At 47.5% G+C, this 18,624-nt stretch overlaps 1 protein-coding gene across 2 annotated transcripts in view; it reads left to right on the top strand.

The window, feature by feature from the left end:
- The first annotated feature begins 331 nt into the window (after positions 1-331).
- The window catches only part of LOC119953973 (zinc finger and BTB domain-containing protein 44-like), a 48,408-nt gene continuing 30,115 nt past the window's right edge, over positions 332-18,624 (top strand). The window contains exons 1-6 of one of the 2 annotated variants that reach the window (XM_038778733.1): positions 332-438; positions 2,479-3,538; positions 4,759-4,843; positions 7,811-7,974; positions 9,131-9,160; positions 16,725-17,025. In XM_038778733.1, the coding sequence (XP_038634661.1) occupies positions 2,524-3,538; positions 4,759-4,843; positions 7,811-7,974; positions 9,131-9,160; positions 16,725-17,025 (1,595 nt within the window). In that variant the 5' untranslated portion in view covers positions 332-438; positions 2,479-2,523. The remainder of the gene's footprint in view (positions 439-2,478; positions 3,539-4,758; positions 4,844-7,810; positions 7,975-9,130; positions 9,161-16,724; positions 17,026-18,624) is intronic. The other variant, XM_038778734.1, reaches the window with a different exon arrangement.

The following is an 18,624-nucleotide window of genomic DNA, read 5'->3' as shown; positions in this document are numbered from 1 at the left end:
TTGACAGTTGTTGCTGGATGGCCCTGCCCCTGAACCAGCCTGATTGACAGTTGGTGCTGGGTGATCACGCCCCCCTCTGGCCGTCTGATTGACAGTTGTTGCTGGGAAGCCCCGCCCCCCGCGGGCCAGCCTGATTGACAGTTGGTGCTGGGTGACCCCGCCCCACTCGGGCCAGCCTGATTGACAGTTGGTGCTGGGTGACCCCGCCCCACTCGGGCCAGCCTGATTGACAGTTGGTGCTGGATGACCCCGCCCCCCTCGGGCCAGCCTGATTGACAGTTGGTGCTGGGTGACCCCGCCCCCCTCGGGCCAGCCTGATTGACAGTTGGTGGTGAGGGCGAGCGCGGGGCAGGCTGGGAACAAAACAAACCCTGGCTTGAGCGGGCGGCGGCGGCTCGGGGAGGCCGGAGAGACGGGAGCTGCGACATTGGCCGCTCGGTAAGCAAGCCGGGGCCTCAAATGAAACGCTGCGCGGGCGGAGGAGCGAGATCGGGCGGCCTCCTGCTCTTTTGAGGCCTGGGACTCGCTTCAGACTCCGAGCCCCGGATTGGCCTCAGTCCCCCCCCCCCCCCCCCCCAAACCCCCCTTCGCTGGCGCTAGGCCCGGGTCTCCCTCTCTGTCCCCCCCCGGCCTGGGGACGGGGTTGTACCTGAGAATCTCCACTGGCTGGTGCCAGGCGGTGCGGAGGTCTCTCCGAGCCGGGCCCGGCGACCAGCACCAACAGGTATGTCCCACACCCCAGTCCAACACCGCGGCCCCGTGTAAACAATGGCCCTATTGGGCTGACAGACTCACCGCCTCGGTCTAACACGCCGAACAGGAGCAGCGCGGCCCCACTGTGAGCAAGGGCCGCTTTCAGCCTCAGCTCAGTGCCTCACTCAGAGCCACACACATGCTGCCTGAGGTCATGATTCATCCACTTTTAAAATGCATTGAAATGTGTTTCTGTTTCAAAAAGAAAAGGGGTAGTACCTGATGTGCCTTTCACTTTCCTCTACAATTCACTGCTCAGCCATACAAGCTAAATTGCTGCATTTTCAAACGCCCATACATTATTTCCACAAATGAGCTCAATGGTCTCTGTTCTTCCCCCCCCCCCCCCCACCGCGAAAATAATTGTGCAAATTTCTAGCTCTCCACTTTTAACCCCACAAACAAGTGAACCATATGAGCACCTCAAATACCTGAAATACCAAGCAAAGGTTGATTTTGTGTGTGTGTACTGAGTGAAGACTCAACGTGTAGACTTTATTCTGAAGTTTGAAGCTGCACATGCTTCAAATCATTCCACTCTTGTCCCACTTCTCCCTCCTCCTGTTGATCCACCAGTCCTCAAACCGTTCACAGCTTTGGTGTTGGTCGAGTACAATTCTTTAAATGTTAGTGACAAATCATAACTGAACCATGCTTCACCGCCAGTGATTAATGGCATTGTGACCATGACTTGCACTGAAGAACTGCATTATTGTACGTACCATAGTTGTACAATTCTTTAAAAATCCATACATATTCACTTTTGTGTCTTGCAAATATATCAGTCAGCGGTGATGTTTTAACATGGACTGAACAACTATTAAAACAATCTCAAGCTGGCAACTGCATATGGGTGGTTGTATTTTAGAATTGTACAACGCACTATATTTGAAATTTGGCACACATTGTCAACTAAAATTCAACCCTACCAAAATTAACTGACTTATAGAACATAGAACAGTACAGCACAGAACAGGCCCTTCGGCCCTCAATGTTGTGCCGAGCAATAATCACCCTACTCAAACCCACGTATCCATCCTATACCCGTAACCCAACAACTCCCCACCCCTTAAGTTCAGTAAATGTTTCTAAAGTGGCTTTTCTAGTCTTTCCAATCAGTTTCTCTGTGAAATCTTCTGTCTCAATACTTCAGTACACAATTATTCATGCTGTGAAATGATGGTTATCAAATGGCACAGGTTACAGCAATTGGTGCTGAATTTGAAGGTTTGTTGTATGTTTTAAGCATTGAAATGGGAAACTATATAGCAGATTGTGCAAACTGTCTACTACAATGTTTAAGGAACATTAAATAGTCAGCCATCTTGAAATTGAGCTAAATTTGTTGGAAAATATTGATGCTGAAAATTAATAGCATGAGGTCGCAAAGTAAAATAGTAGACTATCAATAAACTCTCAATTTTGAACCGTTGCCTTTCTATGTAGATCAATCCTCTATATCTAGATTAAGTTCGAAAAATTTGTCAATATGGTGCCAACTGTGCTGAATGAGGTACTTGAAAAATTATTATATGATGCACTAATGAAGTTCTTGGTAAAAACGCACAATTGACTTATTTGGCCAGCATTGACTTATTTAATGTAAGTTCTGCCAACATATGGGAGTTACTCCACTGTAAACTGATGTTTGCAATGATAAGGCAGGGAGTTATTACTTTATTGAAGTTGTATGTTCAAAATAAAAGATAAATGTCTTTCCCTTAGGTACTTAGGATACAAGGGTATTGAACACAGCAAGGAGGAAAAATAATGGGTCTCAAAACCTTTACACACAATTCTCCAGTCCATGGTCAAGAGCTTCTGGGAAAGTTAAACAAACTCCGTAATGAAGGACATTTCTGTGATGTGACAATTCGAGTCCAGGACAAGGTCTTCCGAGCCCATAAGGTGGTTCTTGCTGCTTGCAGTGAATTCTTCAGGGCAAAACTTGTAAATCAATCAGACGCAGATGAGTGTATTTTGGATTTGAATCATGTCACTGTTAGTGGGTTTTCACCATTGCTGGAGTATGCGTACAGTGCTACACTTTCCATTAATACTGAGAACATTATTGATGTATTGGCTGCTGCAAGCTATATGCAGATGTTCCATGTAGCAAACACCTGTTCAGAGTTCATGAAATCAAGTATCCTGTGGAATACAAGTAATAATCCGCCAGGACCAGTTCCTCCACTGCCTCAGGAGAATAGTGGAGCTTGCATCGTTCAGTCCCATGATGACAGCCTATCGCCAGTATCATCAGAATGTAGTTCTGTTGAAAAAAGTAAGCCCAGGGAGTCTCGTCGAAAGCGAAAGAATTTCATTATGATATCACCAGAGAGTCCCACTGAATCTGCTGCTCAACCCAATTGTTCACAAATTGTGAACCCTTCGGTGACCTTTTCAGAGAACAACAGGACCCAGCAGTGTGTGGACTCTTCTGTGTCATTTCAGTGGACATATCCATTGGGTGGTGATCGTCGGACCCAAACTGAAAAAACTAAACAAGCAGAAAGCACTAGGATCTTGGAACAGACCCTAAACACAGAGGGAACAGGAAGATTACCTGAATTTACTGCTTGTGAGAGCACAAAAGCAACATCACCCTCTATAATAGAAGATGATGTACGGATCAAAGTTGAAAGATTAAGTGATGATGAAGGTCATGAAGTTGTATCGCAGCCTGTTAGTGCTTCTCAGAGTTCACTTAGTGACCATCAAACTGTACCAGGAAGTGAACAGGCTCAGGAGGATTTATTGATCAGCCCCCAGTCTTCCTCTATTGGTATGTATGACAAAACGTTTAACTATTGATACATATATGTACTAATACTAGGTTTAACAAAGCATTATGATATGGTAATGCAAAATCTCCATGAAATCAAACTTATAATATTGAATGCTGTATCTTTGCCATGGTTAATGTAACTAGGATGTTGATTTGTATTCCAGAAAGAAGGGGTTGGTTTAATAGTCTATTAATGATATTTCGTTGTATTTGCATAGTAAGGAACAAAAATATTTTTTATCTTGAATAATAATCTTTGATATAAGAATTTGAAGATTTAATTTTTTTTACCATTTCTCTACTACATCTCCAGTTAGCTGATCTTGGCTTCCTTCAAGCCAGTTAGTGTGACAAGTGAGCACCTTGTTTTTGTCACAATGCTATGAGTTGCCTTGAGAAATTGGGTCAAGCTGCAGGTGTTTATGGATCTACAGTTGCTGTTCAGTCATTCTGTCTGCATTTTAAGTAATGATTGTTGAGGGAACAGGAATGCTGCTAGTTGAAAGTTTTTAGTATTCTCTGTAGAAATTCTGAAATATTTTACAACTTAAGAAATATAAGTAAGCAGTATTTCATTAAATTATGTTTATAATTTTACAAAAAATGGTAGTCCTTAAAAGTAAGATATTAATCACTTTCACTTGAATTCCCTTTTTTGTATTAGATACTTGTTAACTCTGCATATTGCCAATGTTTTCAATATTTTTGGCATGTTTTCCTTTCACATCCATCCCTTGCATCATTCTCTTACTTGAAGACAGATTGGAGAATATAGATTCAGTATATAATTCAGTCCAAAGATGTGCGGGTTAGGTGGATTGGCCATGCTAAATTGCCCGTAGTGTCCTAAAAAGTAAGGTTAAGGGGTGGGGGGTTGTTGGGTTACGGGTATAGGGTGGATATGTGGGTTTGAGTAGGGTGATCATGGCTCGGCACAACATCGAGGGCCGAAGGGCCTGTTCTGTGCTGTACTGTTCTATGTTCTATAATACTAATACGATTGCAGGTTAGCTAAGCCTAAAATGTGTTTGCTTGATGTAAATTGCTTTGTGGCTGTGGAGATTAATAAACCAGCACAGTGTGAAGTGCAAATCCAAAGTACAGTATGTTTAAAAATATTTATTTAATTGCATAATGCATGTGCAGCAGTTGAGTCTTGCATTGTGAGTTGCTGGCTTGTTAAATGCTAAGTGCCATTTTCCTTTCTCTTTAAACAGGTTCAGTAGATGAAGGAGTTACAGAAGGGCTACCAACGCTCCAAGGCACTTCCAGTACCAACAATCACCCAGATGATGATGATAGGTAAGTAGTTTCTGTATCCATTAAAGTTTCGCAGTAAATTAATATATGATACTACAGAGTAATATGATATGCAATAGCAATTGGAGATTTCTAAGCTGAAAAATGAAGTTGGTACTGGTGGAAAAGCTCTGTCTAAAAGCCAATTTTTATAATATAAATAATGGGAGAAATGTATAGCTGCCATCAGTACATATGGTGGCAGAGGTCAATGGCTGTTCACAACTACTTCCATTGCAGATACCAAGTCCCCAATCAAATCAACTTTCTTGTAAATTATACCAGAGCTTCACTTCAGCCCTCACAAGAATGGTGACAAATTAGCTGCAAAAACGATTACTTAATCTCGTTCTTCATGAACGTTTCTTATTGCTAGCTGAAACTCCAAAGCATTACTCTTTAAGATATATTTTAGCATGTGTTGTTGCACAACCATAAAGTTTTATATAATGAGAAACGCAATATATACATCATGCTACCCATTTCCTAATGCACACAAAACCGCTGTTTCAAGGGATATTCAGAACCTGACCTCTTAACACTAAGACAAATAAATGAACTTTCTAAATGAACTACGTAAATTAACTAACAGGCTATTAGGTAATTCCTTCAGTAAATTTTTCAAGGATGTTCATCCCTAGATTGACAGTTTTTTGTAAATTTTTGGATTCAACCCATGTGGAGAAACCAGATAATCAAGGAGAATAAAAGGGCACCATTTTCCTCTCTTTACTTAAAAAAAAACTATTCGTGGGCTTGAAGCATGATGATTTTAAGATTAAAATATAATCTCCTCACATGGTTGAGGGAGGGACTTCCAGAGTGTAGTCCCTGTGCAGTTGAAGGCAAATATGGCAAGGGTGGGGAAAGGGACAAGTGAATAGAGTCAGACAATGCAGAATTTAGGGAGGACGCTTGGAGGTGTAGAAGGTGCAAGAGATGTGAAGATTTTAAATTTGAGACCTTAGTGCATTGTGAGCCAATGTAGGTGAGTGAGGATGGGGGTAGTCAGCAAGGGCTTGGTGCGAAGTATCATACAGGCAATTTTGGGTGAGTTGAAGTAAATGGAGGATGCAAGGCCAGCCAGGAGACAATTCTCGTCATTCCATCTGGAGATCACGAAGATGTGAATAAGTATAAGTCAGCGGATGAAAAGTTGAGGGGAGAGATGGGCAATTCCATAAAGTTATTGACTAATTCTTATCCATATACATATTTGGTTAGTGCATATAAAATGTGAAGCTTGCACCAGTTGAACTTTTTTGGAAAGTATTTTTATTCAAACCAGAGCATGCATAAACACAATCATTCACAATACTTACAGTTTGACATTATCTCCCTATTTCCTTCCCTTAACAATGCCCCCCCCCCCCCACCCCCAACCAACAAGTCCTCGAACAGGGTCACGAGCAAGAACAAGCAATCTCCATCTCGCCCAGAACACACACACACACACACACACACACACACACACACACACACACCCCGAGCCTCTAAGGGTGAACATAACCTTTTCCAACTTAAGGAATTCTGCTTCATGCCCAGCCGCGCCGACACCCTCAGTGGCTGCACTCACCTCCACTCCGGTAGAATTCGGCACGGGGCAATCAGAGTGGCGCAGACCACTACATCAAACACCCCCCCCCCCCCCCCCCCCCCCCCAGTTCCAGTGGCTCCAGCTCCAACACCTCCTTCCGAACAAAATCCAGTAACTGTATATTGTCTCTCCCCCTACACGCAAACACAATAACGAAATGCCACCTTGGCTGGTTCCATACGTTTAAGGCAGACTGGAGGGGAGCTGCAGCCACAGTCCTCAAACCTAGTCCACACGCGACGTCTCCTGCACCATCATTGCTGTACTTTCTTCACTTTCTCTGCCCAGTAGTAATGCAACAAATTCGGGGAGCTCTAGCCTCACCACCCACTACTTCCTTTGTAAAAACACCCATCAAATTTGCACCGTCTTGCCAGCTCATACGAAAACAGAGATTAATCTGTCCACCTTGCAAAGGAATGCCTTTGGCAGGAATATAGGGATGGACTGAAACACAAACAGAAATCTCGGCAGGATGTTCAGCTTTACAGTCTGCACCCGCCCTGCTAACGAAAGTGGGAGGGTATCCCACCTCTTCAAATCAACTTTCACCCCCTCCACCAAGCTGGCCAAATTCCATTTATACATTGTGGCCCAGTCATGAGCCACCTCAATATCCAAACACCTGAACCTACACCTGGTTAACTTAAATGGTTAGGCATTCAGATCTGCCCTTCTCCCCATGACATTCACCTGGAATACTCTTGGCTTTATTCAATTTGTCGCCTGAAATAGCGCCAAAAGTCTCCCTCCAAATATGCCCATTATCCTATCCATGCATTGAAACGGATTGGAAATATACAATAACAAGTCATCTGCAGACAGCAATACTATGCTCCCTGCCTCCCCTTACGATATCTGACCATGCCCCAGTACACAGAGCACAATAGCCAAGGGTTTGGTAGCCAGTGCAAAAAGAAGTGTGGATAACGGACACCCCTGCCTCGTACCTCTGTGTATCATAGGTTTGAAGTTGGACCAGGTATATAAGTTAGAAATAATATTTCACGAGTATTTAACATTTGATTTCTGTTTGATGTCATTCGGTTTCACCTTATCTCATAGCCGCTTTCTGACATGGTGCCAGAAATGTGCAGGATTTTTCGAAGACACGGACAAGACCTGCTACAATCTAAGTGTCAAAATATATTCCTAATTTTGTAATGCTTGGGAACACTTCTTTCAGAGTTTTTGCAAGACTCACCAGCTGCCATATATTGCACAGATACATTGTCAAAGTTGTTGTTTTGTTGCACTGCAGGGACCAGTTGGGAACTAAAGACAGATGTTTTGTATTCCGATAAGATCAAATGGATTTTTCAGCCCTCCTTTGTATAGTTCTACTTTTAGATTGAAGTTACCTTATATTGTAGATTGGAGAGTGGACAGTACTCCTACCAACTTTACATCAACCCTTCCACAAGTGGCACGGAGAGACCCAGTCCAAACGGTCCTGATAAACCTTTCCAATGCCCTACGTGCGGTGCTCGGTTCACTCGCATCCAGAATCTCAAGCAGCACATGCTTATTCACTCAGGTAAGGATAGATGTATAAGTTTTCATTATTTATTTTCTCTGTGTGGGTGGGGGAGAAAGTTGGTGGGGTGGGTGGAGGAGTGAGTTGGCGGGGTGGGTGGAGGAGTGAGTTGGCGGGGTGGGTGGGGGGAGTGAGTTGGCGGGGTGGGGAGGGGCTATGTGTGGGGGAGGGAGAGACGGAGGCAGTGGGTACGGAGGGGAGGGGGGAAGCCGTGGGTGGGAGGGAGGTGGTGCGGGTGAGGGAGTAGGTGCGGGGGAGGGGGGAGTGAGGGAATGGGGGTGTGGGAGGGAGTGGGGAATGGGGGAGGGAGTGGGTGCGGGGGATGGAGGGAGAGGGGAGGGAGGGTGTGTGGGGTGGAGGGAGTGGGCAAGGATGGGAGAGGGAGCGGGGGTAGAGGGTTGGGGGGAGTATGTGCTTGCGGGGGAGGGGTAGTGCGTGTGGGGGAGGAGAGCATGTGCGGAGGCCTGCGTCTGGGGGAGGAAAGCATGTGCAGGGGCGTGTGTGTGTGCGGGGGCTGGAGAGCCTGTTTGGGGGGGGGGCAGGGTGTGTGTCAGGGGTGCGGGAGAGCATCTGGGGGGAGCTGGGAAGAGTGCGTGTGGGGGGGGGCAGGAAGAGTGCCGTGGGGGAGTGGGTGTGGTGGGATGGGGAGATAAGTGTGTGTGGGGAGGGGGGAATGCGTGTAGGGTAGTAATCTTAAAACATTGAACTGTGGAAGCCTAATACTGACACTTGTAAAGTCCGGAAGTTAAAGTTCGAAAACTAACTTTGAGTCGAGTAGTTTTATGGATGGGCAACAAAATGCTGGCTTTACCAGTGATGGTCACATTTGATGAAATAATTTAAAAAGTGGGTTTAAACCCTGGTCCATAGTTGAATACAAAACCAAGATTGTTGCTTCAGTAAAGTGCTGAAACTGTGTCCTTGAGTGATACAAACCAAGATCCTTTGGTACTTGCGCTGGCCAACACAACCAAAAGCAGACAGCTGGCTACTCATATCATTGATTTGTGTGCAGCACACAAAATAATTGTTACATGTTTGCCTACCTGACAACTTTACCTGTTTTTCAAAGCGGTTCATTATATGTGACATTTTGGGACACTTCTTAGAAATATGATGCGGCACGATAGAAATCACGTTATTTTTCTTCCTACAGACTGCATAATATTAATGACATTTTTAAAATGTAAGTTATGCAATTTTATTCTTATGTGCATAGAAAATGGCATCAGATGTCACTTATCAGTCATTGTAATTTTTCTCTAGTTTCAGTAATGATGCCATTAAACTATCATTGATTGTCATAAAGACTCACCTGGTTCACTAATGTCCTTTGGGGAAGGAAATCTGCCTCCCTAACCTGATCTGGCCTACATATGACTCTAGACCCACAGCAATGTGGTTGACTCTTAACTGCCCTCTGAAATGTTCAGTTCAAGGGCAATTAGGAGTTGGCAACAAATGTTGGTTTTCTCAGTCCCATGAAAAAAGAAAGAAAAATAATAAATACTACCGATGACCCCAGAGCTCACTAGAAAATAATACTGAAACTGCATTAATGAGCTGTATCACTTTAAGGTTGATCAGTTTATTTTACAAAATGAGACTACCTCATGTCTGCTGCTCATTTTTGAGGATATGAAAATGTTAAATATTAAGGCTAATTGCTATCAATAAATATCCTTTGTAACATTCACCATTGCATTTGTGCATCGCTGAAATTTCTTTTCCAAATTCACGACAACACATAGGAATCTTTCTCAATTAAAATAGTTTCAAATACGAGGGGTCACAAATTAATATTTAATTATGCCTTTTTTACTGTACCTTCAATGTTGAGATTGTTCTCTTTGAAGTATTGCTTGTGCAAAAACAAATTGTGGTGTGACACGCATTTAATTTTACCTGTATTTTAATTGTTAGAATTTTCTGGTTTGAGCAATTAATATTGAGCCCAAAAATTGCAAAAAATTGGGAAATGCTGAATGCAGGTTAGAGAGAAAGCTTTTTAAGGTACGGAGAGAAGTAGCAAAGAGTGATGGGAGTTCCGGAGTATAAAGTCGTCACGGATGAAGGTTCTATTGCAGAGGGTGCAACATAGAGTGTGAAGCAAAGGAAGCCAGAGTTTGAAGAATGGAAGGTCTGTTCTGGCACATAAGCCAAGATGAAACAAGATAGTCAGAACAGCATGTGGTGTTCCTCATTTGTAAAACACAACTGACGGATTTTTTATTTTCATGATTAATATAATTAGTTGTGCTTTGAATGTTAACTGTGACACCTTGCAGCACTTTGTATTTACACTTTTAAGAAGTATTGATTCCCTTACTGTAGGGTAATAGTGGGTGGGGAAAATGTATTTTAGTTGATTCAGAGATATTTGTTTTTACTATATTCCCCAATTTTATAGGCAAAGTAACTCATTCTGGAAATCTTTATTTAATCTGTTAGTAAAGATGAAGTATTATACTGCATTGTCTGAGGTTTTGTAAGTATTACCGTCCAATATTTAATGCTTAATATTTATACCAAATGGCAACAAGCTATCTTTACAATCAGTAGGCAAAGCATTATTTCACCGAGTACATCTAACTCCAGTATATCTGGCATTTGAACTCAGGCTGGAGTATTAAATTATGTTGTCTCAGAACGTGATGGGCATTGACAACCTACTGACATTACCAGGTTCCTAATTTGAACTGTGGCACCAGGGAGAGTTGACTGCCAGAGGCTATTCCCACAGTGAGACAGAAATATGGGTGAATCATATGAGACTATTTTGACAGCTCTTAATGGGCAGATCAATAATACCAAGGACTGGCAGCCTGCTGTTATGTGGTTTAATGCATGGGACAGGAATTAATTAATGCATAGTAACCGTAAAACATTGAACTGTTGAAGGCTAATACTGACATTTGTAAAGCCAGGAAGTTAGAAAGTTCAAAAATGTTCAGTATGCCAGATTATATAGAACTTTGACATTTTTCACCTTATTTTTAAAGTATCAAAACCATCACAGAAGTTTTAAGCACTTAAAGATAAAAATGGTTTCCTAATCAAAAATGTGTTCAATCGTTGAATTTGAAAAAGCCATGCAATCTCCACACCAAAACAGTCTCTGCTATGTAACATTTTTATCACCATGACAGTTGTACTACCTTGACTTGTTAAATACAGAAACAAAGTCCAACACTTTTACACATTTGATTTTCCTGTAGGATTTATTAAATATCTTTCTAATTATGCAATTTTTGGAGCAAATTAATATCTGAATTCTAGCTATCTTTTTAACATTTATTTTTTTTGGAAAGAAATAGGAAAGAAAAAGCAGATATTGTACTATGCTCTCCGTATCTCGGGCGCGATTCTCCGCACCCGCGAAAAATCGCGAAGTTGGCCGTTAAAACGGGCGGGTTTTACGACGGTCGGGAAGGGTCCATTTCCCGACGTATTCACGTCCAGGAAATGGGCTAGGAACGCGGCCGCGTCAATCACGTGCGCGATGATGACGGAACGCGACGACGATACGACCACGCCCACGTGACGCCGCCTGACGCCGGGCGAGCACAGAATTTGTCGGCCATGATGTCGGAGCTCAGGAGAGCTGCCCCTCGGTTTGTTGAGGCAGATGTCGAGACGCTGCTCGATGCCGTCGAGCAGAGGAGGGGCATCATCTGCCCACGTAGAGGGCATTGCCGACCTGCCAGCGCTGTGCGCCAGGCCTGGCGTGAGGTGGCTGCTGCCGTTAGTGCTGTGGGGCAGACCCCTCGCTCAGCAGAGCAAGGCAGAAGAAAGATGCACGACCTCACCAGGGCTGCCAGGGTAAGTGCCAAGAGGGTGCCACCTGGTCACAACCATCCCTCCCCCTTTAACTTAATCACCCACCTCCCCCCCCTGGCACGTGGGGTGGAGGGGGATTGGGGCAAAATTAGTTGAGGGTGGTTCACAAAGTTGTCACAGACCCAGTGCTCTGGCCCCCGTGGAGAGATGCAATGGTCTTATGACAACTTGACCCCCAAACTGTGCCAGTATCTGAACGGACTGCTGATACCTGCCGTATTGTAATGATCTACCTATGTCCCCTCCCCCAACAGGCCAAGACCGCTCACAACACCCGTGAGCGGCACCAGACTGGAGGGGGTTCGCCCAACCTGCACCCCCTCACCACGTTTGAGCAGAGGGCACTGGACCTTGTTGGGGGGTCTGGCACCCGGGAGGTCGCGCTATGCGAGGTTGGTGGAGCTGCAATAAGTGAGACAACCCTTCATGACAAACCTCCCCCCCCCCCCCCCCCCCTGCCACATCCTCTGTCCCTTTCACACACCCTGCCCACTTGGACACCTCCCCCATCCTCTGTCCCTTCACACCCTGCCCACTGGGACCGTCCAGCGCCCGGCCGAGCGAATCTAAATAAGCCGTTTCATTCTCTTCCCTGGGACGTGATGCCGAACGACCAGGGCCGTCTGCCTCCAGGCGGAGACATGCATCTGGCCCCACCTCACCCAGGGCTGCACAGCATTCGGGGAGTCCCATCCTCCCCAACAGAATCTGTGGAGCAGGACGCCCAGAGGGCGGCGACACAGCAGGAAACAGAAATGGCCCGCCAACGCCCTGCGGCCTCTCACCTGGACGATGACACAGAGGAGGCGTCAACCCAAGACGACCTCGAGCTTGCGGCACTGCTATCTCCCACACCATCCACCATCCCAGAGACACTCACCTTCTTCAGGAGGCCAAGGCAGCGCTCCACCACACACCTGGTTGCTGCATGGACCTCGTTGTATCGGGTTTCCGCATTGGTCTGAGGCCTCCGTATAGGCGTCATCAGCCAAGACCTCAGCGGATAACCCCTGTCGCCTATCAACCAGCCCCTCAGCCGGGGGGGGACGTCCCTCAAACATCGCAGTGATGAACGACTGCGCCAGTATGTAGGAGTCATGCACACTCCCTGGGAACCTTGCACAGACATTCATGATCCTCATGTGGGGGTCGCATACCACCTGGATATTCATGGAGTATGTCCCTCTCCTGTTTGTGAACACGTCCCTGTCCCCTGCAGGCGGGCGCATGGGGACGTGAACACAATCGATTGCCCCCTGCACCATCGGTATCCCGGCCACTCTGGCAAATCCACGAGCTCGTGAGTCTTGAGTTGCTCGGTCCTCGGAAAGGTGATGTAGAGGTCCGCGATTGCATAGAGGGCGCGGTCACATCCCGGATGCACCTGTGCACCGATGACTGGGAGATCCCGGAGAGGTCCCCGCTCGGAGACTGGAAGGAGCCGGTTGCATAGAAGTTAAGAGCGACCGTCACCTTGATGGCAACTGGGATCGCGTGTCCTCCCCCCGTTCTACGTGGGGCGAGGTGCGCCACGAGGTGACAGATATGTATCACTGTCCGCCTACTCAGCCGGAGTCTCCTCCTGCAGGTGATGTCTGTCATTGTTAGGAAAGAGACCCGGACACGGTACACCCTCGGCCTTGGTCGTCGCCTCTGGCGCCGTGGCTGCACCCTCACTCTCTCCTCTTCCTCCTCCTCCTCCCCATGCTGCTCGACGACTGGCAACTCCTCGGCCCTTCCCTCTGCTGCTGCAGCTGTCCCTGCATCCACTGCGGGTTGTGGGTGTGGATGCTGCTGCATCGCCAAATGCAGTTCCGCGGCCCCGACCACTGCGCAGAACATAGCCGTTCTGTTCACAGACATTGTGCTAACCTACAGAAGGGTGGTGGGGGCAGAGAAACGGGACATGTTAGACGGAGCTTAGTCGACACCTCGGCAGCCGCCTGCCACGGGATACCTGTGTGTCCCGGTGGCCTGGACGCGCTGCTGACACGCGGGCAGCCTAACCCCTGGTCACTTTCTGCATCCAATGGGCAGTTAACTATGTCCTCCTCACCGGTGCGTCAGTGGCCTGTGGGCGTAAGCCACAGGGCAAACAGCGGCCTTGTCCTTGTGACCGGCACGCCATGGCATGGTGGCAGACGTTTTGTTACGGGGTTGGACGGGTCACTCGCTCACTCTCTCCCTAACACCCCCCCCCCACTCCATCTCCCCCCCCCCCCACTCCATCTCCCCCCCCCCACTCCATCTCCCCCTCCCCCACTCCATCTCCCCCTCCCCTCCGTCTCCTCCATCTCCCCCCCCCCTCCGTCTCCTCCATCTCCCCCACTCCCCCCCATCTCCCCCACTCCCCCCCATCTCCCCCACTCCCCCCCATCTCCCCCACTCCCCCCCCCCCCCGTCTCCCCACTACCCCCTCCGTCTCCCCCACTACCCCCTCCGTCTCCCCCACTACCCCCTCCGTCTCCCCCACTCCCCCCTCCGTCTCCCCCACTCCCCCCTCCGTCTCCCCCACTCCCCCCCCCCTCCATGTCCTCCGTCTCCCCCACTCCCCCCCCTCCGTCTCCCCCACTCCCCCCCTCCGTCTCCCCCACTCCCCCCCTCCGTCTCCCCCACTCCCCCCCTCCGTCTCCCCCACTCCCCCCCTCCGTCTCCCCCACTCCCCCCCTCCGTCTCCCCCACTCCCCCCCCTCCGTCTCCCCCACTCCCCCCCCTCCGTCTCCCCCACTCCCCCCCCTCCGTCTCCCCCACTCCCCCCCTCCGTCTCCCCCACTCCCCCCCTCCGTCTCCCCCACTCCCCCCCTCCGTCTCCCCCACTCCCCCCTCCGTCTCCCCCACTCCCCCCCTCCGTCTCCCCCACTCCCCCCTCCGTCTCCCCCACTCCCCCCTCCGTCTCCCCCACTCCCCCCCTCCGTCTCCCCACTCCCCCCCCTCCGTCTCCCCCACTCCCCCCCTCCGTCTCCCCCACTCCCCCCCTCCGTCTCCCCCACTCCCCCCCCCTCCGTCTCCCCCACTCCCCCCCTCCGTCTCCCCCTCCCCCCCTCCGTCTCCCCCACTCCCCCCCCTCCGTCTCCCCCACTCCCCCCCTCCGTCTCCCCACTCCCCCCCTCCGTCTCCCCCACTCCCCCCTCCGTCTCCCCCACTTCCCCCCCTCCGTCTCCCCCACTTCCCCCCCTCCGTCTCCCCCACTTCCCCCCCTCCGTCTCCCCCACTCCCCCCCTCCGTCTCCCCCACTCCCCCCCTCCGCTCCCCCACTCCCCCCCTCCGTCTCCCCCACTCCCCCCCTCCGTCTCCCCCACTCCCCCCCTCCGTCTCCCCACTCCCCCCCTCCGTCTCCCCCACTCCCCCCTCCGTCTCCCCCACTCCCCCCCTCCGTCTCCCCCACTCCCCCCTCCGTCTCCCCCACTCCCCCCCTCCGTCTCCCCCACTCCCCCCCTCCGTCTCCCCCACTCCCCCCCTCCGTCTCCCCCCCTCCCCCCTCCGTCTCCCCCACTCCCCCCCTCCGTCTCCCCCACTCCCCCCCTCCGTCTCCCCCACTCCCCCCCTCCGTCTCCCCCACTCCCCCCCTCCGTCTCCCCCACTCCCCCCCTCCGTCTCCCCACCTCCCCCCCTCCGTCTCCCCCACTCCCCCCCTCCGTCTCCCCCACTCCCCCCCTCCGTCTCCCCCACTCCCCCCCCTCCGTCTCCCCCCACTCCTCCCCCCCCCCCCCCCCCCCCCCCCCCCCCCCAACCCGGTCTCCCCCACTCCCAGCGTCGCCGTGAAAATTTGCACTGCCTGCTATTCTCCGACCCGTCGTGAGTGCGGAGAATCACGCCCCTCATATTTGAGATGGACTGAGGAGGTATGCACTTATTGCTACTTCTAGCATGGAGTCATTGCATGGCATTATTCAATTAATTCAAGGAAAATAGCAAAATTGTTTTCCCTCTGCCTTTCCAGCAGAGAGCAACTTAGGAGCTGAGTGAAATCATATATTTCCTGTTCTTTTGTTTCATAATTTGCTACTGAATTGAACTTTTCCTCGCTACTCATAAATTGAAGTAACCTTCGGCAAAAAAGGATGCTAATTGGATGCTGAATTGGTAGTTCTAACTATCTTAATATTGGCATTTGTTCGTAATGTGGAATGGGTTTTGACATGTCATAAATCAATGGTGAAATATCGATTATGGTCTTGCTCCTTTTTCTGGAACTGTACATTGAGTTACAGAGAACAAAATTAAATGAAAGAAGCAGACTTAATCTACATGATTAATGAAATTGACATGAAAATGGCTTTGGTGCACATTTACTTATTTAGTTGTGACATAGTCATGCATACAGTTGTTTCTAACCATTTCAGAATAACTCCATGTTATCCTTAACACATTAGTAAATTACATTATGAACACAACAGCTGGGCTGTTATTTTTCCTCCCAGTTTATTGTCAGGAATTGACTAACGTTTGAGAGGATGGACTTGGTCGCGCAAAAAGTGTGCAAATTGGGTTCTGTTAAAACCTGTTTAGATTACAAAAGTAACTTTTTTAATATTTGTAGTTTACATGCAAGTTGCAGATTGTATATTTTTGTGGTTTCAGGATATCTGTTAGCAATCATAGGAAAGTAATTCCTGTTCACAATAAATATATTATCCGTTTGATTCTTGGCAAAGTTTTACTGAATATTGGGGCAGTGTCATTTTCTTTCGATGTTCAACACTGATTGTAACACTGCAGTCTGTAGAAATTCTACCGTTTACCAGGCATGGACATTAATCAATAATTATTTTTTTTCTGGTTCTTTGAGTAGGTTGAGCTGTTTGTGAAATTTGCTGACAACACTTCTTCAGTTTAGAAATTGAGGGAATGAAGGTAGTTTTCTTTAATTAAGTTAAATATTAGTGACTGAAAGCATTACTTGTTTCTAGGTATAAAACCCTTCCAGTGTGACAGATGTGGAAAAAAGTTCACAAGAGCATACTCCTTAAAGATGCATCGTCTCAAGCATGAAGGCAAACGATGTTTCCGATGCCAGATATGTAGTGCAACGTTTACTTCATTTGGGGAATATAAGCACCATATGCGTGTTTCAAGGCACATTATTCGAAAGCCGAGGATCTATGAGTGCAAAACATGTGGCGCCATGTTTACTAATTCTGGAAACTTAATTGTGCACCTGAGAAGCCTGAACCATGAAGCATCTGAGCTAGCGTCCTACTTCCAGGGCAGGTAAGGTATAATACAGTTGAAAACTTATGCTTAGAAAGGAACAATGTGGCTGTTTGTGGAAAAATGGTCTGGAGTTAACAAAACAGTCGGAATATTTATTAAGCATTGGTCTTTAAGATTATGAAATTATTTAACAAGATAGATGTAATGAAGAAGTTTTGACTTTTGGGTAAGAAGAAGAGTCCATAAATATGAGGGTCACTAATAAATCCAATGGAGAATTCAGGAGAAACTCCTTTACCATGAGATAGCAGAGTAACTGAGGTGAATGACGTAGATGTATTTAAGGGGAGCTAGAGAAATGCACGCAAGAGGAAGAAACCTAATGAAATGAAATGAAAATTGCTTATTGAAAAGCATGCTATGAGGGCTCAGTGAAGAGGATTGGGAGGAGGCTTGTTTGGAGTATTAGCATTGACTTGGGTTGGTATCTACACTGCAGTATATGTATCATGGATCGTGGCATATAAGATGACTCATTTTTCCACCCACAAACATTGTGTTTTTGTGTATACTTGGTATATAAATTGACCCCATGCCCCTTCAATCCCAACATGTTATACTGGTATTAGTAGTCAGCCTCAATTTTCTGCTCCACAAATGCATGTTTTACTTAGCTTATAACTTCGCACAAGAGATCAAGCAGGTGCAAATGAGCGCACCCTGTGTAACAAATTACGAAGAAAACAAAACTTATGAAGTATGTTTCAAGCTAAAAGTCATAACATTTGCCCACTCTTTAAATAAATAGGCTGCAGTAAGGAAATTTGGTGTTGGTGAGAAACTGGTGTGAGAATGGAGGGAGGAATCTGCCCAAGACCAAATGAGCCGTGAGAACAGGGTTAGCCCACTGTCCTGATCTCGAGGAAAATGCATTGGAATTGCTCCTCAAAATCATCAGAGTGGTTACATCATCGCCAGAAATGCAACACGTGTGTATGCACTTCAGTGGGCCAAATCAGCAAAGATTTCAGAGCAACTGCTAGTTGGTGTAGCTGCTTTATGGAACAATAATTTCTAGTGTGGCGACAGAAGACCAAGATTGCTCAGACTGCCAAAAGACCTTGAAGCTAAATTTACCAGTTTCAAGGGATGCATCATGAAAAGCAAAAACACAGGTTGCCATATGGATGAAATTCCTATCAATTTGAAATGACCAGCAGCCGATCTGTGGAGTAAAAAGGTTCAAAACCATTTTTGTAAAAACACAGGGCAGGAGAAGACAACTGGTACTGGCCTGCCTGGCATACAGAACAAAATTAAAGCTTGTAATTTTCCAATGTAAAACGGTGCCAAAAGTTCCATGCAGGGGATTTTGTGCACATTCATGACAACAGTTGGATGAATGAGGATGGAGTAAAGGTTATGCACGATACTGTGTAGAATAGATAGCCTGGTGCTCCGCGTAAAGAATGCAGCTTATTAGTGTGCGACATGTTCAGGCCCTATATAACCAATGAGGTCAAGAAGCACGTGCGAAGAAATAAAACTCAAATTGCTGTTATACTAGGGGGCCTTGTGTCTATAGTTCAACTATCGGATGTGTGCCTCAACAAGCCATTTAAGAATCTGTGCTATCCACTGTGCTACCGTGCTGTG

Source organism: Scyliorhinus canicula, chromosome 19 (genome assembly GCF_902713615.1).
Source record: "Scyliorhinus canicula chromosome 19, sScyCan1.1, whole genome shotgun sequence".
NCBI lineage: Eukaryota > Metazoa > Chordata > Chondrichthyes > Carcharhiniformes > Scyliorhinidae > Scyliorhinus > Scyliorhinus canicula.
Note: the sequence above shows the minus strand (reverse complement) of the source record. Positions and strands in the feature narration are given on the sequence as shown.